Source organism: Lipophrys pholis (assembly GCF_963383615.2).
Source record: "Lipophrys pholis genome assembly, chromosome: 22".
NCBI lineage: Eukaryota > Metazoa > Chordata > Actinopteri > Blenniiformes > Blenniidae > Lipophrys > Lipophrys pholis.
In genome coordinates, this window is record NC_137644.1 from 17836192 (window position 1) to 17859265 (window position 23074).

Here is a 23074-nt window from a genome sequence, read left to right on the forward strand (position 1 = left end):
TTTGCAGAACACACATTTTATGCCACCACTTCTGTTTGTGTGCACGCTGGTGTTAGTGTATTTTATCTGTGCTTTTTTTTTTTTTTTGCTGTTTGGAAAGGCCCCCTCTCTGTGTTGTATCTGATCCTAATTTCATGGCTGGATGAGTCTCGAGTGCAGGGCTGCAGGGATTTAGGATTATCCAGAATTACATAGTTCTTCTAAATCACAGAGGTTCCTCTGGGGTCTAACTCACTGCCGGCTTTGCTGGTTTGACATAGACACAAGTCAAAACCGCACGAGCAACACTGCACCTTCACTCGCACACACAGAGGAAAGCTGCTCTGGTTCCAGAAAATTGCAAAAAACATTCAATGATGAGGTATTTGCGTGCTGTGAAAATGTTTATCCTTGAAAATGAGGCAGAGAGAGCAGAGACAGAGGACAGCGTGGAGAGGCCTTGATTAGCACATTACCAAAGCATTCAGGGCTCCCAATGTGATGCATTTCTGCAAACCGCAATTTATAGCCATAGAGCAAATGTAACAGCTGCCCCCTCCAAAATGCCTGATGGCTGTATCGCAATCCCTTGCAAAAAGAGTGTGTAACATGGCCCATGTTGTTGCAATTGACTGAGTGAACAAAGGGCTTCATGAAGCCGAGCGTGGATTTACAGTTTCATAAATCTCCCTGATGTCATTTGTGATTAGCTGTCCAGCTTTTAAACAGACTCGAGGAAAACTAATAATTCTAGGTTATTCTATATTTCCACTGCATTCATCAGCTTCACTTAAAGACTCAAAATTCACTCAACTCGTTCAAATATGTATAAACCCCAAATGCAAATCCGTCCACCCATTTCTGTCAGGGAGAGTCATTACACCCAGTCCAAAGTGACTCATTAATTCCATCCAATAATGAGTCATTTATCCACTGTGGGTATTGTGGTTTTTACATAATGACACGCTTTGTGATCAGGGAAGCCATTTTCCACCTGAGGGCAGGGGCAGAGGTGCACATTTGAGTGACCGTAACTTGTGTCTTTCAGGGTTTAGGTGCAAATTGCCACCCACACAGCTAATAAGACAGTCAAGTTCAATCTCAAACAGAGATGACCCTGAACAGGATTAAAGGCAAGTTGATGAAATGCGTCTAATAAGGGTGTGAGAATGATGTGTGGGGGGGAATCCTGCTGCTCAGCAGTAGGAAACACAGAGGGGAAAGTCATTAAGTTGCACAGTCACACGGCGAGCGCAGCCGAGGTCAGCCACAAGACATCATGCACATTTCATCCTCCTCCGTCAACCTCGCAGTAGTCCTGCGGACCGAGTGTGCAAACTTTGTCAGCATAGTGGGGCTCATAATGAAACTGAAAACTTACTTTTTTACATTTCATCTGAGACCAATGCTTCACTTTTATGCCAACTGTGTGATGACAAGATTAGTAGCAATCTTGTGTCCCGTTGGGAGTCTTACACAGAACCCAAGCTGGTAGTTAGCCGAAGTAACAAAATCCACCTGCCCGCACTTTTAACGCCCCTTTGTTCAGCCAAGAAGAAGACACATTGCTGCTCGCACCCAGGGTCCGTCATCTGGCTTCCTTGAGTACCATAAATAATGATTTTTACTTTTATTTGTGCCGATGAAGTAAACATGCTTGTAGGGCCTCCAGGCATTGTTAACAGGCGAGCTAAGATAACCAGCTGTTGGCTCCATTTTCACCTCCAACTCCCAGTAAGAACCTAAATCAGTGTGTTTTCCAAATTGTCAAGCTTTTCCCTTAAGCCTATTACTATGGAAGAGAAACAGAGTCCTAGCTGTGTCAACATATTCTTTTTTTTCTTTGTGACTAATGAAACAAAATACAGTTTTCTGGATACGTTTTGTAGTGTGTGATCCCAGAGTTAATTTGACGCCGTGCTGGAAAATGTCATTACTCCAACCCGAAGCCCCGTATGCCTTCATGCCCCTGATGAGGGACATCATTAAAGAGAGATGTCTGTGAGCTCTGCAAGGCTAAACAGATACACGTGTTGAAGGGAGGATGATAATTTGGCCGGCTGATGTGATATGGCTTGTGTTTCCAAATCCCCGAGCAAATGTGCGCTTATTTGTGAGGTGGATGTACAGCGTGTATTTATAATTAGTCAAACCCCAGCCTAATCTCTTAAACACATGTGCCCGAATCAGCTCCTCAAGGCCGCTAATAGCCCTCCTGCATTAACCAATCCTGTTGATTAGCACTTTAATAAACAGGCTCACACCAGTGGGACTATCAGCATGCACTGCCGAGCCAGCCCAAATACTTTCAGCAAATTCAAACATAAGGATCATTAAAGATTCATGGACGATTTGCCTGATTTGACATACAGGTGGGATTTCCTTGAAGGAGACCCAGTTTTACAAGTCTACAAACTGGAAAGTCCCTGCACAAAACCACGTTTCAACAGAGCTTCTCCTGTTATTCCCTGTGTTCTGTTAGTCTGTGCGACTAATAGAAAGCACATCAGGGTTTTTCTTCTTTTAAAAATGTCAACTCTCTTTTCATGAAGGATAAAACTTAATTTATGATATGTAGGAGGGAATTGCAAATATGCATTACAAAAATCCCCAAAGTTTTGTCTGTTTTGCAAGGCTATATAAAATGGTAAGGTAAGATTACAGCATAAATAACGGGAGGTTTCACATTCACAATATCCATATGGATCTCTTTGCCAGCTGCATTAAATTATCCTTTTTCTGTGTGTGTACATGTATGTGTGTGTGTGTCTGCCTGTGTGTGTTTCTTTTTTTTTTATTCATTTATCTATTTCCTTATTTTTTCAGAAAGAGTGTTCTAACTTCATTCGAGTCCTCCAACCGTACAACCAGACCCATCTGTACATCTGTGGCACAGGAGCGTTTCACCCCATCTGTGCTTATCTGGAAATGGGCAAGAGGGCAGAGGTAATGTGTCTGGTGTTTTAATACCACCAAATGTTGCGGCTTTTTAATCAGTTATTTATATGCAAAAGGAAATTTGCTCTCGTAACACGCGCTTTAGTAAACAAATGAGAAAGTCTGCCATGGCTGTAGTATCCACTCACACACAGACATTTGAAAGGCAGCAGCAGGGCCTTCTCTAAATCCATTATTTTCTCATCAGTGTTTTTTTTTTTTTTTTTTTTTGCTGTGTGAGCATGTTGAGGGGGAAAAAGTGGTCACTACATGGTTCAATTACAGCTGTTTGGATATTAAACCACATCGCTGACATAAAAGTTTAATCAGTGATCCGGGATATACTGTAGCTGCAGGTTAATCAGTGTACCAGTGTGGATTATCTCCACCTAACAACAGTATTGTGCCATTTCTTTGTTAGTAAAGTGAAGCCTGCATTGCCACACTTGGCTGTAAAGTAGAACTGTGATCTGTTTCTTTTAATTATGGCGTTTTCTTTATTAAAAGACTCTGGACCTTATGACGACTACGTTTGTGATCCTTCTATTTAATTATTCTGCTTTTACTATGCAGTTGCAGAAGCTCTTGTTGATCTGTAACCACAACAGAATAAGTAACCAGTGAGAAAATATAGATTATTGCTCAACAAATCTTTCATCCGTATCCAAATCTTCTGCGCTATAAGAAGAATATGTTGTAACATGAAGCACGTGCTATAAATGTCCGGTTAACCAGGCCTAATGTGGCTTTCATTGGCTCCTTTTTGAACTTTGACCCCCTTTCACCACAGGACAACATCTTTCGACTGGCTTCGCATTTCGAGAACGGCCGCGGGAAAAGCCCCTACGACCCCAAAATGCTCTCCGCCTCGCTTCTGATTGGTGAGTCATGTGTTTTCTTTTTATTAGCTCTGGGAAGAACACATTCACATCAGAGCATTCATTCCCAATCCCTTTTTTCTCACTGGCAGATGGAGAACTGTACTCTGGCACATCTGCTGATTTCATGGGAAGGGACTTTGCTATTTTCCGTACTCTCGGAGATCATCATCCAATCAGAACGGAGCAGCATGATTCAAGATGGCTGAATGGTAAAATTGAATAAAATGCTGACGTTATTGTTTGCCCTCAGGGTTGGGCTTTCTGTTAAGAAAAACTACAAATGTTTTGGTGGGTTGACTAGTTTTTTGTGCTTTTATTGTGTTTGGTGGACTGTAACAGTATTTATAATGCAAAAAAAAACCTGAAATCTCATCGATTTCACAACAAATATTACTGATTTATCTAACCTTTCAATAAAGACTCTCCGTAAGCGCCAGTCATTGGCCATTATTTGGAAACAGGATACCGTCAAGCCTTGCAAAGGACTTTGAAGCATTAAATTCTCTCACAAGCCTCAAGTCTCCAATCACCTTCATTCATGTGCCGACATCAGATATCGGAGCCCATTCACAGAGTCGCTGGATTTGCCTGCGCTAGTAAGATTAGCACCGCAGCAAGGGTTATTGACCGTTCAGCCTGTCTGGCTATCTTTCGGCACTGCGGAGGACTTATGGAGCCACGAAAGGTCAACTCGGACCTTTCCCTCAAGCTGTGCCATCCCTTTTCCCCCCATTTTCCCACAGAACTAATCCTCTCTCTCAGCTGTTTTCCTGTAGTGGAGTCAAATTCCTCTTAGTTCCTCTAACCCCCCCCCCCCCCCCCCAAGCGCCACCAAAAATCACAAACACTGGCCTCTGCAGTGCTGATTACCGTGACATATTAATAAAGAGCGATTTCTAAGGGAGGAGGCTTTGTTATGGAGTTAATCCCCATCGATCTTTCACCTTGTTCAAACAAATACGCCAGGGATTGTATCCATTCGACTCTGCAAAATCCAACGCCTTCTCCACAAAGAAGGGATTGTAATTGCATGGATTACTGTGATGGGGATATTCTATTGAGCTTTTATCAACAAGGCTACACGGTACTCGAATGAACAAGAGAGAATCTTGGGATTGAATCCTTAATGGCAGTTGATTTTAAAAGGCTTTAGGGTTAAACTGCAGTTTAGCTTGAGTAGACCAGAGTCATAGATTTTATTTACACATCCTGTCACCTCTATATGCCCTCATACTCTTATGGATGTTGGATTAAATCTCCTCTGAATAAAAGTGGCCTTTTGTTGGGAATTAAATGTAATGGATCGTATGACCTCAGTGGTTGGCGACACTGGCAGCGGCCTGTTTTTAAAAGTGATGGCAGGCACGAATAAATTTATGAACATGTAGATTTTATGGCAGATATTCACAATAACAGCACTAAGTGTATGTGTATGTGTGTGTGTGTGTGTGTGGGGTACACATGATTCATACCAGAGGTCTTGCACCCACCAAGGACTTATAAATCTGCTTCCCACTTTGGCCACACTCTCCTTTTTCACAGTTACTCTATATCCTAAACGGCTATGAAGCCGTAACATGGCACTGCTTGTTTCTCTCCGGCTAACCCCGAGCTTTTAGATGCAGGCTCATTTTACGCGCGACGACGCCTCACTGACTGTGGACGCTTTACGTCCCCCTTACATCAAGAGGTAGCCCGGCCCGATGGCCTTACGCTTAAAGTCAAGATACATTTATTCAAGTGTTACCAGGGACAATCAGAGCCATGTGTGTTTGCGAGGATGTGGTCTGGAGACAGGGGTTATGTGGGATTTGGATCTGGAGCGCTCACTTGAGGTAAAGTCAGATACTGTAACACCATGGTGTAAAGTGAATGGCTGTTATTACTGAGCCGTGACTGGAGAATATCAGCAGGGATTGGTTTCAGAGGTGTGAAATAGGGGTGAAAGGATCTCCATTGGTGCAGGAGCCGGGCTGTAAAGTCATGTTTGTGTGTGGTTCCGTGACATTTTTTCTGCTTTACCGAGTCCCTCTCTTTTCTCAGACCCCAGGTTCATAGGTGTGCACCTGATTCCCGAGAGCGACAACCCTGAAGACGATAAGATCTTCCTCTTTTTCAAAGAGAATGCAATGGACGGAGAGCATACAGGGAAGGCTACCATCGCCAGGATAGGACAACTGTGTAAGGTAACAACACACACAACCAAAAACAAATCCTTACCGACAGTGTGCTAAGCGATAAAAAGTCTGAATGCATTTCTCACACGTCCACAACACTTGATCCAGGGACAAATTACTTATTGAGGATGAGAGCCTACAGAAGCTTGTACATATTTTTTTGCAGAATGACATGGGAGGTCATAGGAGTCTCGTGAACAAGTGGACCACTTTCCTCAAGGCCCGGCTAATGTGTTCAGTCCCCGGGGTCAACGGCATCGACACGCACTTTGACGAACTGCGTGAGTTTTGTATTCTTTATTTCCCTGCGAGGATAATGTGACCTTGCAGCCTTTCTTCAAAGTCCAATTGAAAAATCTCACCTTCTAATGTTGTTGTTGTTTTTGGATTTTTAGAGGACGTGTTTCTCATGAGCTCCAAGGACCCAAAGAATCCAGTTATCTACGCCGTATTCACCACATCCAGGTACTACTCTCTGCAGATCTTTTCCAAACTGACCTCCAAAATGTGCGTGCAAAGGTTTGGATTGTTGAATTGCTTGACAGATACCGGTAGTGTCATATTTGTTTTGGCGATTTGTTACTAGGCGATTTGAAGGAGCTCATATATATTCACCGGGCAACCGTCCTGGAGTTTTTTTTTTTGGTTTTTTTTCCCCTTCTGTATCTGAAAAACACACGTGCTTCATATTTCCTTTCAAGATTTTTTTTCCTTTTCACTTCCTTTATTCCATCGCTTTATCTGTAATTCCCCAACCATTTCAAATGACAGCCTACAAGCAACCAAGTGTGCCTGCGTGCCATCCAATTCCCAGACAGCAAAGCCATAATCCACTTACAGGTGTGTTACGGTTCCTTTCCCTTCCGATGGCAACCCTCCCCACATCTCAGATTGGAAATTGCTTTTATCCGATTCCCCCATTTCTCAATACCTGTCCCTCTTTTTCAATGAAACTTTGGCAGGCTTGTAGGGAAATCAGATTATGGAGCAAGGGGGAGCGGGAGAAACATGATATTCACTTTGCAGGAACGCGCGTTTCTCCCCTGGCCGCCGCCCCAGACATGAATGGGGTTTTCAGAGGCCGGGTGTGGCTCTATTGAAGCATGTAGAGAGGTGAAGGCGTGGGGCAAAGCTGATAAGCGAGTTGAAACGGCACAGATGGTGGCACTTATCATGATGATGACGAATTTGCATTTGGGGGGAAGGAGGCAGGAGGAGGAGGAGGGGGTATTTTTGTGTCCAGCGTCGTCTGTGAACGGCTTTGAATGGAGGACAAACACTTCACCATCAATCACAGCTAATGATACGACAAGCTGAATTGAACAGCGGCGCGAGCTAATGCACACTGACAAGAGCGTTGCGTCACCAGAACCCGGTTGGCTTTTCTCAGCTCTGTAGAGCACATTCAGACCAAGAGGTTGGTGCTCACTGGTGGGTGTAAACCGACCTCCAGATCCCTGCACACACACACACTCACACACATACATGTATATATTTTAAAATTCAATTATGGGGCATTGAGGAATTAGAGTGGTTTAATTGGTTTTCTAAGTGGCCGGTTTTCAGAGATGAATAGAGCAAAGATTCAGAGGGACTGGCTTTTAATATCACTGCTTAATGAGGCACAAAGAAGCTTCCACTGACAGATCAATGTTTGATTGTGCTCCTGTGCATGTGTCTGGATGTGTTTGTGCATTTTTCAGGGGGTGAATTTACGGGCCTCTTTTCCCCCTCCGTGCCTGTATCCGCACAAACACATGTTCGCCCTACGTCTTTAATAACAGATATTGGAGTGTCTTTTTTTTTTTTTTTTGCCCCCGGAGTTAATTGAATTTTCTGTAATTAACATTTTCAAATGCTAATCCATTCATCTTCCGTGCTTTGGCGAGTACTGTCGGCTGTGTGTATGCCAGCCACATCCCTAATTAGTCTGATACAACTTCCCACTGCAGTCAGTGGGACAAAGGACGTCTTGAATCTTTTGAGGCGTTTGGTTCCTGCAAGCGCAGGAGATTTGTCGTTCAAAAGAAAATCTGCCGCTGGTAAAAAGTGACACTTGGAAAGTTGATGAATAAACTTTGGACTATTTTTATGAACAATTTAACCAATCAAAGCAAATAATTACTGATTCAAAACACCATGAAATAGATCTCATTGCATATGGTGAGATGTTAAACCTCTTATGACTACAAACCCGAGATTTCTTTTCATTTTATGGCTCTCGAAATGCGAAAAAAAAAAAGTGCAGTGAGTGGGTGCTTTGGCCCCTTTTTAGATCAGTTCAGCTTTCAATAGGAGTGAAATAGTACCGTGTGTGTTCGAGACGCTCATGTTAGAAATGTGTGACGTGCGGGAGACTCTTGTCTCTGATTGGACGGCCGTACTGCGGAAGTCCTTGGGAGCTTTTCATTGACTATTATATATGTGCAAAGCTTTATTTCATCTGCCTTCTGGAAGCGTTTCAGTTTGCTGGATGACTTAAATGTAGCGGTAGTGAAGGAATGGTCATGAGAAGCATGCATGCGAAATCCTGTCAGTGATGACATGACAGGAATAAAAAGATTCTTGACAATTTTGATGTTTGCTTACTTACTCATAATCTCCAAAGGAATATTTTATTAACCCTTTTGGACTATATATATTTTGGAATATTCAGTGGAACACCCAAACCCCCCCACCTCCCCAAATGAGTCATGACTCCAGTTGCTGTCTCCTGGATGACCCAGAACAGTGTATAACATGTTTTTTTTTGGGGGGGGATCAGTTCCCTTGTTTAGCAGGAATGATCAACCTTGCCTGTTTTGGACCTCGTCTGGCTAGTGAAAGCAAAATCCACCCATCTGGCTCATGCAAATGCTCACAAAATATTGGACGGGATTTCAAATATGCTCTGAAGCAGGTCTCTTGCTTTGTTGGTGGTGTGCCCAAATTCCTGTCTGTTCTCAAGAGGCTGGAAGCAATCAGAGAGAAGTTCCAATCTTTCATTCCTATACTTAGATAATGACAACCTTGCTCCTCTCCATCCTTGTGCGATGAAGGGTCATTTTGTCATCTTTCCTCAGTATTTCACGAGCTCCTAATCCCTGTCTTGTCAGCAACTTGTTTATCTCGCTCATCTTTCTTTACTTCGTCACTCTATTCTTCCCTTCCTCTCTTCATCCGTTTTCCATGTTTTTCATACCATTCTTCTTTTTCCTCCACAGTAACATATTTAAAGGCTCAGCAGTCTGTATGTATAACATGGCGGACATCAGAAGGGTGTTCCTGGGCCCCTACGCCCACAGAGATGGACCCAACTACCAATGGGTGCCCTTCCAAGGGAGGGTTCCCTATCCTCGCCCTGGCACTGTGAGTCTCAAAATAGATTATCCATATCACCCGTTATTATGAAACCAGCTCATATTGGCAGCTAAAATGTGCAACTTCACATTCTTGAATTCGGGCTTTCTATTCAAGATGATTGAATGAAAAACTGAAGTATATATATATATCACATCTTGTCCACCCCAGTGCCCCAGCAAGACATTTGGAGGCTTTGACTCTACCAAGGACCTCCCGGATGACGTCATCACCTTCGCCAGGGGTCACCCTGCCATGTACAACCCCGTGCATCCGATAGGAGGGCGTCCCATCATGGTGCGGACAGACGCGGACTACCAGTTTTCTCAGCTGGTGGTGGACAGAGTGGAGGCGGAGGACGGGCAGTATGACGTGATGTTCATCGGCACAGGTATGCAAGATGTCAATTCATGCCTTAGCATGTGTCTTTCTGACGGGCTTTCCATGCTGATTATTAGAACTGTGAATTAATCTGTCAATGTAACCGATTTTTCAGATATGGGAACAGTGTTGAAGGTGGTGACAATCCCCAGAGAGAGCTGGCATGACCTAGAGGAGGTTGTGCTGGAGGAGATGACTGTCTTTAGGGTATGACTTTGAAAATGAGTGTCAGCAGCAATTTCTAACGCTGCTCCCTTAAAGAAAAATACACATTTTCAAAACATTTAGTGGTAACTTGGCTGTGTTTGTGTTGTACAGGAGCCTACTGCCATTACCGCGATGGAGCTGTCAACCAAGCAGGTAGAAGCTTGTTTTCACACCTCATAATCAATCCAAAAAGTTGTTGACATAGCGAGAAGTCCAAGTGCAACAATATAGTAAGAAGATCTGGGCCTTTAAGCAAACACTGATAAACCAAAAATAAAGACAACTAATGTGCCTGCTGAGAACTAAACCCACAGTGCGAACTTTTCAAAGCGAGCCACACTGGAACGTTTCATTTTTTACATCCCTGCTGTTTCTTTGGCTCTCACAGCAACAGCTGTACCTTGGCTCAGCGCTGGGTGTATCGCAGATGTCTTTACACCGGTGCGAGGTGTATGGGAAAGCTTGCGCCGAGTGCTGCCTGGCCCGGGACCCCTATTGTGCTTGGGATGGTGCTGAGTGCTCAAGATACTTTCCTACCGCCAAGAGGTAGGAGCCTGCACACACTAAACACTCCTTTTTACCCTTTTTTTATATTCTCACTGGGTTTACTCAACCCTCTCGCTCCTTTGCAACAACATCCTGCCTTTGCGTAATGTCATCACACCTGGGAGTTATCAGTACACCTGTTTTCTGCTCTCACACTTGGCTTTAAAACAACTGGTTGGGAACCTTATGCGTCCCTGAGGCAACCTGAACCTTGTTTCTCTCACCTCAAAACCCCACTGATCTATTAACAGGTGCAAAAAAAACACACAACGCCCCTGCCAAAACATCTGAACATGGAAATAATCTCAATGTTAACACAGGCACAGAATACAGTCATTATCTATTCACTGAGATTACGTTCCAAGAAGCACAATCCAGCAACCTGGGTTCGCGCTCCTGCCAGCAACAGTTGCTCTGAGTTGTGATTCCGTCAACTTCCAGCCCAGATTCTCACGCACACAAAAACACATTGACAATACACAAGTGCACACACACCAAATTATAGCCAACGGGTGCCGCCTGACCACTTCACCCTGCAGCCAGGAGGTATGAACATACACACCCTCAAATTACCCTCTGCAGGATTAGGGGTGACTACTCCAGCCTTCTCTCTCTCTCTCTCTCTCTCTCTCTCTCTCTCTCTCTCTCTCTCTCTCTCTCTCTCTCTCTCACACACACACACACACACACACACACACACACACACACACACACACACACACACACACACACACACACACACACACACACACACACACACACACACACACACACACACACACACACACACACACACTAACCCTAGCACTACACTCCTGTGTCTCGTTCATCCACAACTTCTCACACCGGCACAAGTAGGCCAATGGGTATACTCCAGCTTGGCGGGGTTACAGAGGAGGTGGCACACCCCACGGTTTCAGGCCAGGGCCAGCTCCTCTCGACTCTCCTCTACACTGCAAATATTTTCCCTCCCAGAATGAGAACCAGACACCCGGGCCCGCACGTGCTCCGACAGCCAAAAAGACAGGAATGTTAACCCAGAAAATGTACAGGGGAAGGACATACAGCAAGAGAAGTGTCCGAATATTTTTGACATACGGAAGTTAGGATGGGAGAGTGAAAATGATCAACGTTGGTGTGCAGGAATCATGCAGACAAGCTCCATGTTTTTTAGTTTTTCTTTTTCCTACTTCAAATCTCTTTACTTTTTCCTCTGTACCTGCCCTGTCCTCTTTCTCACAGGCCTGTTTTGGCTCACGCTATTTTGATTTTTACAATGGTCTTCAACAATTTAAAACCCTGACATCCACGAGCAGGGAAGACATTCATCACAAGACCTCGCCTTCGCAGTAAAAAAACTAAATGGCATCGTGGACTTTCATCTGGAGAGGACAAAGAGCTTTTTACAAGGCATTTCAAGGGCAAAACAATAATGTATGTGTTTCATAATAACGGCTCATCAGAAAGTAATGAAACATGGTGTTTCGCTGCTTAGCAGGTTTATATCTCTAACACTCTTCCAGGGTTTAGTGTTTTCTTCCTAGATTTTTTTTTTCTTTTTTCTATCCCATGTGGTTTAACAATAAAGTAATGATAAGTGAAGGCCCACTTTTTTTGTCATTGGGTAACATTGCCCCCTAGTGGTTGAAATAGAACAATACAGAAACTCCCAACTTCATTCAGTTTTAGGGTCATGGGGTTAATCCCACCGGATACAAACTGGGATATTGTCACTCTATGATACTGCTTATCCTTATCCAACTTGACCACACTTAAATTGTGATTTTTCTTTTTTTCCACAGGCGAACCAGACGACAAGACATCAGAAATGGAGATCCTCTCTCCCAGTGCTCAGATCTCCAGCATCATGGTAAAAAACAACAGCATACACTCTCATCTCATCTTTGGTGCCACGCTTGTTTCATTCCACTCTGTATGTGTGTGTGTGTTCTGATTTATTTAGATGACGTGGATGGCTTAGGAGGCAGCGTGGAGGACAGGAGTGTGTTTGGTGTGGAGAACAGCACCATGTTTCTGGAATGCAGCCCCAAGTCCCAAAGAGCGCTCATCTACTGGCAGCTGCAGAAGCCCAACGATGATCGCAAACATGAGGTCTGTATTTTAAGGAGTGATATAGACAAACGGCTTTTTAGTAAATTGGCTTTAATGAGACCTCAGATTCCTGTCATTTTAACAGTGATAAATCCACACTTTTTATACAGATTTCTGCAGACATCATCTCTCCATCCTTTCCACTATCATTTTAAAGGGGTTAAAACTCTTGGGTGTGGATGTTTGGATTAACTTTTCACCCTTGGATGTAACCAATCACTTTTGCATGAATTCTCATGAGCCTTATTTTTCTAGCTGGGCGTTTCAAGGTGTGTTGTTTCAGCATCAGCAAGAAAGAGAAACACGATACGAGACGTTCAGCTGAGTAATTGAGCCATGATTCTGCAGGCTTATCAAATGCAAAACATTGGTTTATAATTATATCTGGGAGGATATTATGACTTTAATACAGTCTCCAGCTGAAGGAATGTCTGCAAACCCAGTGTTTGATTGGAAACCACAATTGCTAGATGATTTTATTACTGCTGCTTAAATTCAGCCAAGTTTTTATATTTTTTCTGGACAGCCCTGCATGTCTTTTTCTTCAGATATAGATATTTATATTTATGACAAACCTGAAGATTGAACGAGTTGCAGACTTCCATCCATTACCATTGTCTGTGTGAACATAACCGCAGTTTGTCCTATAGCTTGGGCTAAATCCAAACCTCATTCATCCAGATTAGTGGTCTGGGTGGTCCAAAACATCTTCATTACTTCACTTAAGACAAGTTACATGTGTTTGGATATTATTTAATATTTAAAAATATGTGAACCTTAAATACTTTTTACATTTGTTCATTCTATTATTTGGTTATTCAGTTTGATCTGGAGGGGCTGCACCAGAAAAATTGAGTCATAATAACCTTTAAATGTAAACTTTAAAGTTTTTCATTGTTGTGGCGCCATGTATACATAATATACATGTATATATAATCACAAAACCATACAATTACCTCTAAAAGTGACTACAATCTCAACATGAAGCAAATTTTAATGAAACCCTCTAGTGTAAAATGCAGTAAAATGTTCAAAAAGAACTTCTCCTATAACTGTTGCATTATACATGTTTTTACAAACTCAACTTAACGTTTAAAGGAAACAGCATTTACTAATTGTAATGTTTGTTAAATGGTGAAGTCGTACTGACATCACTGAAAATAAACCAGAAATATCTGACACTACCACAGATTGTGAGATATTTCCTTTTCATGGTTTCATTAAGTAGAAATGTCCTGTACATGCTACTTTTATTGGCCTCAATCAGGAAGGTGAATCACAGTATAAGAATCGCTTCTGCTTCACAAGAGGATTGTGTGCATCATTACTAGTTTTTTTTTCTCTGAATTTGCATATAAACCACTTTGAAGAGACGCTTCTTCTTGAAAATTATATACCCTTACATTCTCATAATCTGTGGAGATTTTGCTTTTGTTTCTACATGTGGCAGTAATTTTATAAAGTGTTGGACTTTTGTTATAAGTGTTTAAACAAGGCTTTGTAGCCAAGGTTCTCTTGTGCGACTTAATGCATAAGATTGTATTTAGACTTTTCTTGCCTTATGCTATTTGTGGTCGAGTCTCTGTCCGCCCTGGTTTTGAAAGAGTTAAAAGGGTTCTCTCCTAAACTAATGTGTGAGATCCTTTTAAACACACTCAGAGGCGCGTTGAGTGTTAATTTCCATGTTTATTAGCTTGCAGTCTTTTTCTTTAGTGCTGTTGTGAGCCACCATAATGCTTTTTCTCCGTTATAGGAAGTAAAGGCCAGTCACAATTATAGTGTGAAATTGGCATCGGGAAGGTGCATTGCACGTTCCATCATGCTACTAATGGCTAAAGACAATGCATCGGAGCACTTTCTCGACCCAAAGTGACAGTTAAAAACTGTGATCCAGACTCGTGGAATATTCCAGTTTGGTCATTAATATGTAAATGACCTCCACTTATATCGCAGAAGTGCTTACTCTCCATAAGAAGCAAGTTGGGGTTCAGCATCTTCAGCACACGGAGATTAAACTGCCAACATTGGACTGACAAGGACCATTAAACCTCTGCAAGTGTGATACTTTGTTCTTGATTTCTCTCTTTCTCTCTCCTTGTGTCGTTTTCAGATCAAGCTGGATGACAGAGTGCTGCGTACTGACCAGGGCCTCCTGATACGAAGCCTGTCTCAGGCTGACACGGGAGTCTACCACTGCCAGGCTGTCGAACACGGCTTCATCCAGCCTCTGCTGCGCCTCAACCTGCAGGTCATCCCCACCCAGAGGCTGGGTGACATCCTTCCTGGCCTCCCCGGTGTAGGAGGCACCATGGGTGGCACAGCCAAGCATAGGGTGTGGTACCGAGACTTCCTGTCTCTTCTGGACCACCCAGACCTGAACAGCGTGGAGGAGTTTTGTGACAGAGTTTGGAAAAAAGAGCGCAAACAGAAAAGGGTAAAGACACAGAACGGCAACAGTCAAGGAAGACCTGACAGCACAGGTGGCTCCACTGCGGCATTACGGCCCAAAGCTTTGGCTCCTAACGCTCAGAAGCAGCAAGCAAGTCCGCCACAGACCAAGCCATGGCTGCAGGCTGGCGCTCCGACGGTGGAGGGGCCGACACGGAGCCAGAGCGCCGAGAAAAATCAACCAAATCTGGGTATGTTGAGTGGCCAGGTGCCTAAGAACAACCAGAAGACACAAAATGGCCAGAAGGGGCAGGGCAGCCTGGCGGGTTCTCAGGTTGTTGGGGGATCTCGGGCGAACAGCCAACATGCAGCCAAGTGGAGACGGATGCAGGAAAATAAGAAGGGACGCAACAGGAGGACCCATGAGCTCCAGAGACCCCCGCGTAGCGTTTGAGAGAGAGAGAGAAAAAAAAAAAAAGCACAAAAATGCACACATTCGGTCAGACGCGCACACACAAGCACAAACCCATGCATCTGCATAAATCAAAAACACTGCAAACAGATTGTGTCTCTTATGTGTGATCCAGTGACATCTCCGCGAGAGCAGCCAGACCAAAAGAAACCCATCAAACACACCTTTTAGGTAGGAATGTGTGAACTCTGCACATGCAACAATAATAAAACTCTCATTGGAAGACAAGCGCACATAACCTGTGAAAAGATGATCGGAGGAGAGAAAAAAAAAACTGGAATGCGTTGTGTAAATGTGTGAGGATTCGACTGGTTGCCTGAGATACTGCCTGGCATACACTTCAACCTCCTGTACATAAGCTACTAAAATAAGACTGGAAGAGAAATCTTTAGCAAGGCGTTTGTTTGTTGGGAAGCAAATGGACCTAACCTGCTGGGAGCACAGCTGTGGGAGACGTTAATAAATCCATTTTACAGAAGCAGAAATGATGCATCAACTGCATCCTGCTGCCCCGTATGACCAGAGCATGTGAACTTTGTGTACATGGAAATGGATTTTTTGTTTTTTTTAAAAAAGAGATGAACTGTTTGAGCGAAACTGGTCTTTAAAGAAGACGAGATGAGCAGCAACAGCAACCTTAAAGGAGGGACGATACGGATTCACCTCCACGTGCACACAGCTTGCACCAGTGGCTCTCGTAGAGACAAACAGAAGCATTATTACATTGGAAGTGAAACTGCAAAGTCATGCCACTGTGCAATGTGCTTGATCATAACCCGCTCCATCCGAGGGAAAGCATTGTGCATGTTGTTGTCAATGATTCAATAAGCTAATTATTTTACAGAGTTCTAAAGGATTTTTTATTTTTTTTTCTTTTACACCCGACCTTAAAAAAAATACTTTTTATTTACTTTTTCCCAGTGCTTCTATTCTTGGGGGCAACAACTGCAGGCGACATAGTAGTCTTCATTGTGCATAATAATCCCTTTTGCTCCCAAGGATTCTGTGTAAATTATTATGTTGTTGCTTTTTTTTTGGGGGGGGGGGCGGGGGGTTTATAGATTCTGGGCATGAATCCCAGTTGTAGGCTATGCTAAAAACCCAGTCTGAAATAAGACTGCCAGTTGTTTTTGTGTACATATATACAACAAACTTAACTCTCTGTGTATATACAGTACATATACAGTACAAGAACGCCACTTGATTATTATTTATTGCTCATTGTTTTGTGAAAGGGTTGCATTTATTTTTGATATTATGGTATTTTTGGCTCATCAGTATATTGGAGAATTCAATGGCAACAACAACTTTGATGGACCAACACGCTGAAATCGAGAAATCTCCCTTTTTTTTGAGGGGGGGGTGTGGGAGTGTGTGTGTTGATGGTTTGACGTGAGTTTAGGAGCACGAGTGCAGGGGTTTTTGTGTTCATTAACCAAACATTTTGACAGATCTCACCAATGATAAGCACAATTTTGTCTCTTTTGCCTTTTCGTACCAAATTGTTTTTTTCTTCCTTCGCCCTCACATCCGGCCATCATGTCTCCTTCTCATCCTGTAGCTATTATGTGTAAGATAATTCCCCAAAAACTGAAAACCTTAGCTGTGAATAGTGGAGAAAATTGTTAAAACTTGTCTAAGGAGAAGACACATTATACTGCATGTGAATGCTACCTACAGTAAGTGCATCTTTTTTATCGTCTTTTTATGTGTTTGTGTAAGAGGTGATTTTCCCTTAAAGCAAGGTGTGAATTACTTTTTGTCAGTTTGCCAAGACCGTGATATTACCGACTCACACTATTCTGGCCAAAGCTGTTTTAAGATCCGCAAAGATGGTACCTCCTGTCTGCCCCTCGCCCCCGAATACGTGACAAGAGTAATGTTTCCATGCAATAAATTAGAACCTATAGTGATCCGTACCAACAGGCAAAGGTTTGGTGTGTCCCTGATTTGGGCCTCTCCTTCAGAGTTAGAAATGTGAGAGAGCTGGAAGTTACCACGACTGTAACGCAGTTCTTTCTGGCATGCATTCAGTTGTCTAAATAAACATCTCCGTTACCAAAAAAAAAATGCTTTCTTTCTTCTCTTCTCCAACAAAAACCTGCTGCACACACGGACCTTCTTCCGTTATTTCTGTTACACTTTAGGTGACACAACACTTTATAGCTTTAACAACTCTATGTTCGATTAGCCCTCACTAAAATATTAAAATGTTCTACAACTATATGTTTGAATTTCTGTATTTCCTATTTCTTGTATACATGTATTGACCTTTAAAATATGTGCCTGCCTTTTAGGTTTTGCCGTAAAATTAAATACAAAAAAACCCAAAAACCCAGTATATCTGCGATGCTTCATAGTTTTTGACTTTTGTTAATTCCTTTGGTTGGTCTCATGGTCAAAGTTTTACCAAATTTTAGAGAAAATGAAAGTATTTTACCAAAGTGGATCAATAAAGTAACTTGGAGCACACAGCAACTGATCCTGTCTGGAACCTTATGGTTCTGAATTTGTGCTTATAACAGGTAAGTTCTCATGTCTTGTTTCACATAGAAATGTAATGAGTTGCTCAAAAACAGAACTGCTAGACCCATAGCAATAAAGGCGACTTTATAACAAACCCTATCATGACAAACAGACTGATTATTCTCCTGAAGATCCACCAGAGGTCGCTGTTTTCACTGTGTCTGTTTCACCACTCACCAAATCAAAAGCTTTTTGAAGGCCCTCGCAATAGATTAAAAAAATACTGTAACATTTGTGCCATGTTGTAAAGATCCTACATACCTTCTTTTCAGAATCAATCCCCTCAGAAGGGAACATCGCCGTGCACACAAAGCATGCCTGATGAAGTGATTGCAGTGGGGCAATCATGTTCGCAGCCTTCAAGTTTCATGCAAGGTTATGAATTGCCTGGTTGTGTTTCCATGACGACTGTCTCTTGAATGTCCTGTGCTTCTGTCTGAGTCTTTAGAGTATACACTTTTAGCTGCAGAAAGGAGACGTCTTGACCATTATGTTGGAGGGTTTTTATGACTCTGTTGCTGTTTTCAAGATCCTACACTTCACCTTACCCCCATTAAAGACACATTTCTGCTTGAAACAACAGATTTAGTCAAGTTACAATATAATCTACCCCACATCGATGTAAACTATCAATTCCTTCTAGTCCGTCTATTTTTTAGACGGCAATGCATAGAAGTTTGGAGTACCAGAAGAAAACCCAAAACAGGGATAACATGCAAACTTCTCACAGAAAGGCTGCCCCAAGACTTTGATATTCATTGTGGAAAAAGGATCAACTCCCAAGTCTAGATGCCTTAGTCATTGTTACTGTCACTACCTTTGACTGTAAAATGCAAATAATCATTATTTCACTAAACATCTATTAAATTGTTCACTTGAAGGCAAGCTGAAAGATGTCAAACTGTCAGTGCCCTCAATGTTAGCCATGCCTCTGATGTATGTGTCCATCCATCTGTTATTCCAGCTCAGGGTCCTGAGGTGCTGGAGCTGATCCCAAATGACTGTAAAGGAAGACAGTGAACAGCCCCGACAGAATGCAGTCCATCAGAGGGAAAATACTGAGAGACGGTCAGTCGTTCACCTACAGGATCCCGGCCGACTCTAATTGGTGTCATTCCCGCTGAGAGGCAAAAACCACGACACCAGAAGGTGGCCCCAGTGAAGTGCCAGCAGCCCTAAATCAATGTGTAATAGTCTTCTGAACGTCTGCCTATCAGTAGTGTCCCTCACCTGATTACTTGTTGCCCCTCTTTATTGTCATTAGTTTATAAAATGTGTTTAATTCAAAAACATTTTCACGACAGAGCTGACATTACTTACAGGCCAGCGAACAATAATCAAGTACAGAAATGAAAGCCTCAGCGAGGGAGACAATAGAAACTTCAGTTTTCAGTAACTATTTAAAAGAAAGTAAAAAATAACTCTAATCATAAGTAACTTGCACATTAATGATGTGCATTATATGTAAGCTACTGAGCAAAGTGAAGATCTAGTATAAATACATTTAACTGGAAATTTAGTGCCGCATCCTGTTAGATGTTTGGATAAAAGTTTGGAGTTTTAAATTGACATGTTGTGTTTCGTTTGTTTGACAGTATTTTAATCAGACTTCTACATGACAAAGTGGTCTTTTTTTATTTAAATTAGATGAATTATTTAGCACATAGGCTACAGTAATGAAAATTTAACAAACCAGTAAGACCTTTTTTTTTTTTTTTTTTTTACTATCACATTGATCAGTTACTACTCATGTATCACTTTCTGTTCTGTTCCTATAATATAATCGAAGACAATAGAGAGGAAAGAAAAGCTCTGATACCATGTCAACTTCAGTCAGATGCAGTATATTGTGAATAACATACTTGGGTGTGCGTGTGTGTGTGTGTGTGTGTGTGTGTGTGTGTGTGTGTGTGTGTGTGTGTGTGTGCGTGTGCGCGTGCGTGCGTGCGTGCGTGCGTGCGTGCGTGCGTGCGTGCGTGTGTGCGTGTGTGTGTGTGTGTGTGTGTGTGTGTGTGTGTGTGTGTGTGTGTGTGCGTGTGTGCGTGCGTTCAAAGCTACTCACGACTCCTGAAAGTGGGATTCATTCGGAAGCTCTGACTCATTCCTGCTTGCCTCCGAGCTGGCCCAAGGGATTGTGGGAAATCAAGTCTGTGGGCAAGGAGAGAGGAGGAGATTTAGGTCAACGACAGGACAAGATAGCAGCAGACTGCTGAGCTCATTTCTTGCCCCCCCCCCTCTCTCTATCATTTATACGAGATATGTAGAATATCCTGTGGAGCTGGCTCCAGTTCACTTAATTTCATGAAACCATTTTTTTTCATCATAGATTCCCTATTCTCTCATTTTGTGTTTTTTTTTTTTTTTTTTTTTTTTAACCTGATGTTAAAACATCTGTGAAGTTTACTTACCTGCAATTTCACTGTGTAAATTGCTGTGGACACCAGGGACACACACACACACACATTTCCAGGTGTGCTGCATGATGTATTACTTTAAAAGTAATCCCATAATTAGGAGTCGCGCATTTGAGTGGCAGCTGCTGCAGAAACCATGGCAACCGGGGAGGGATCTGCTGCAGAGCAGCTCTCATTGATGAGAGATGACATTTTCCATCAAGCCTGAACCCCACTGCGATCTCCAGGTGCAACTTCCCTTTATTCCCGCCACACTGATTGCATTTACTGCCCAAACTATATTTATGCAATTAATGTGAAGATTTTATTTATTTTTTGTCTGTTAAACGCAACCTTATTATCTTTAGAGCAATAGTGCTGAACATGAGACCTCCAATCCGAACCGTCAGGTTGTAAAAACATGCATAATGCAACAACTATCAGGGAAGTTTTTCTTGTTATTTCACTGAATTCTGCACCCGAACATTTTATTAAAATTGGCTTTATGTTGAGACTGTAGTCATTTTCAGTAATAATTGTTTGGTTTTTGTGAAAATATTGGCAGTTTTACCACATATACTCTGCATCACAACAAAGACAAACTTTAAAGTTTAAATCTAAAGCTTATTATGGTTATTATTTAACAGTCCGGCCCACTCAAGATGAGATTGGGCTGCATGTGGCTCCCAAACTGAAATATGCTTGACACCCCTCCTGCAATGTTTTGATAAATGAGAGGTCAGAGACTTTCTTAGAACTAAACCTGGGACTGCAGGTCAAAAAAAGAAAAGGTGTTATGGCGATTTACAGGCACGTTATCAATAACTATTTGATACTATCAAAGGTAAACTAACTTGAGGTTAAATATCAAAAATTGTACTCAACATGTTTAGATTTGCACCTAGACAGGACTGAATATTACAATTTAAACAAATGCCTAGCACACTCTAACATATCTTTGAATATAGTCCCTAATGTAGGTGATGCAACACAAAATCATAATGATCTCAAACTGTATTAATGACACAGTCATTGACCAAACAACTCGTTCCTCCCAGTTGTTAATATAACGTATGGCTGTGATTGTACTGAGACTATTTACATCACAGCACTGACATCAAAGCTCTTCAGTTCTGTCTGTTTAGTGCCCACGATGCCACTGGGGAGTGTACCGAGCGCCCTCTGGGAGTGCTGTTTCTCCATCTGTCGTTAAGCAGCCGTGATTTATCGATGTGAGCCCGCCCCTTTAGCGCTACAATGATGTGAGTCCTAAGCACAGACGCCTCACACGGCGTTGGTCGCGGCTGTACACACGTGTCGGTCCGGATATCCACTGACTCACATGCATGCGGTGTGACCTAACAACTGCACTCCACTAAGCGTTTGCTGGGGATTGACGAGGTGATCGATGACCTATTCCTGTCTGCCTCTGGAGAGAATACTGCATCAGCTCCAGGGTTACACTCAAGGACTTGGTAAATCATCAAGGACGGCCAAAAGCTCTCTCTCGTCCAAGCGCCATCATATAGCAGCGTTACACGCCAGGGATGGGATTTCATTAAAGCTGCTGCAGAGTTTTGAAAAATCAACCCAAGGTCCATTAAGAAAGTTGGCTTTGAAAGGTTTTCAGTAGCTGTTAGTACGTATGTGAACATTTGAACTGGCACACAGTGACTCATTTGTGTTTAGTCTTGCTAAACACACGGGATTTACCCCTCCCCCTTCCTCCTCTGTTGATGACGCCACACTCCGTGACGCACTACCTTGACAACAGGTGTGTGCTGTTAATGATTCATGAGCCACATGTGGGAGTATGACTTGACTGACATTCAGCGACGGCTTGCTCTGACATTATCTCTCCTACCTCTTCTATAAATGAGCATTGTCCCCACCTGAAAAGGACTGCTCAGTCCTCTCCACTGCCGATGATTCAGCCCATCAGATCCCCGAGCGGCATTAGTGAAGATGTCAGCCAGCATCAATTCACCAAGAAAGATGACAGAGGAAAGTGGAGCGAGAGGATGTGAGAGGATGTGACAGTTGTAGCAACGACACGGATCAATCGGACTGATGAACTTTGAAATATCAAACACCTCATTTAGAAAATTGCAAATGTTGGGACTATAAAGACTTTGACTTAATGAAGTACTTTTTTGATAAATGATACAGAATGAAACAGAAGTGTAATTAGATGTTGATGATAGAATCACAAGAAGTACGATTTAGATTATGACTGATTTAAACAGGCCTGGTTAATTGCCTTGAGAAATAGTAAAGCCATTCAGTAAAAGATTGCACACAATATAACTGCTTTGCTTTTATTTTGAAACTGCTTTATATGTTACTGTAAAAGATGTGTGGTTGAGAATTAGCATTTAGTGTAGAACTGAAGTCGGAGTACGGACAAGGGTTTTTGCAACCGTCTTTGCAAATTTCCACCACATAAAGTTTGTCTGGAGCTGCAAAACATGCTAATGATCTGAAATGAAAAAACTGAACAAAACAAAAACATGCATTCATGAAAGTCAATAGTTCCAATTTAGATCTATTTTAACTTACTTTTTTTTTCTTCTTTAGTTATTTTTAGCAATTATTGTTCGTTTTGTTCATGCATTTTGGCCACTTTAGCCATTTTATGCACATTTTAGCCACTTAAGCTATTTATAGCCACTGTACATCTAATTATGGTTTGAGCAGTTTTCGCTATATTAGTCATTTTAAGCTTTTCTGTTTGTT

General features: G+C 42.4%; 1 protein-coding gene across 1 annotated transcript in view; it reads left to right on the plus strand.

Moving 5' to 3' along the window:
- sema3aa (sema domain, immunoglobulin domain (Ig), short basic domain, secreted, (semaphorin) 3Aa) overlaps positions 1 to 17479 on the plus strand; it is a 34484-nt gene extending 17005 nt beyond the window's left edge. Inside the window, exons 4-17 of the mRNA XM_080491646.1 lie at positions 2806 to 2925; positions 3707 to 3797; positions 3887 to 4006; positions 5841 to 5983; positions 6141 to 6255; positions 6370 to 6439; positions 9178 to 9322; positions 9485 to 9704; positions 9810 to 9901; positions 10013 to 10054; positions 10290 to 10447; positions 12250 to 12317; positions 12411 to 12559; positions 14670 to 17479. Coding sequence (XP_080347772.1) covers positions 2806 to 2925; positions 3707 to 3797; positions 3887 to 4006; positions 5841 to 5983; positions 6141 to 6255; positions 6370 to 6439; positions 9178 to 9322; positions 9485 to 9704; positions 9810 to 9901; positions 10013 to 10054; positions 10290 to 10447; positions 12250 to 12317; positions 12411 to 12559; positions 14670 to 15401 — 2265 coding nt within the window. The 3' untranslated portion in view covers positions 15402 to 17479. The remainder of the gene's footprint in view (positions 1 to 2805; positions 2926 to 3706; positions 3798 to 3886; positions 4007 to 5840; positions 5984 to 6140; positions 6256 to 6369; positions 6440 to 9177; positions 9323 to 9484; positions 9705 to 9809; positions 9902 to 10012; positions 10055 to 10289; positions 10448 to 12249; positions 12318 to 12410; positions 12560 to 14669) is intronic.
- Positions 17480 to 23074: the final 5595 nt, after the last annotated feature.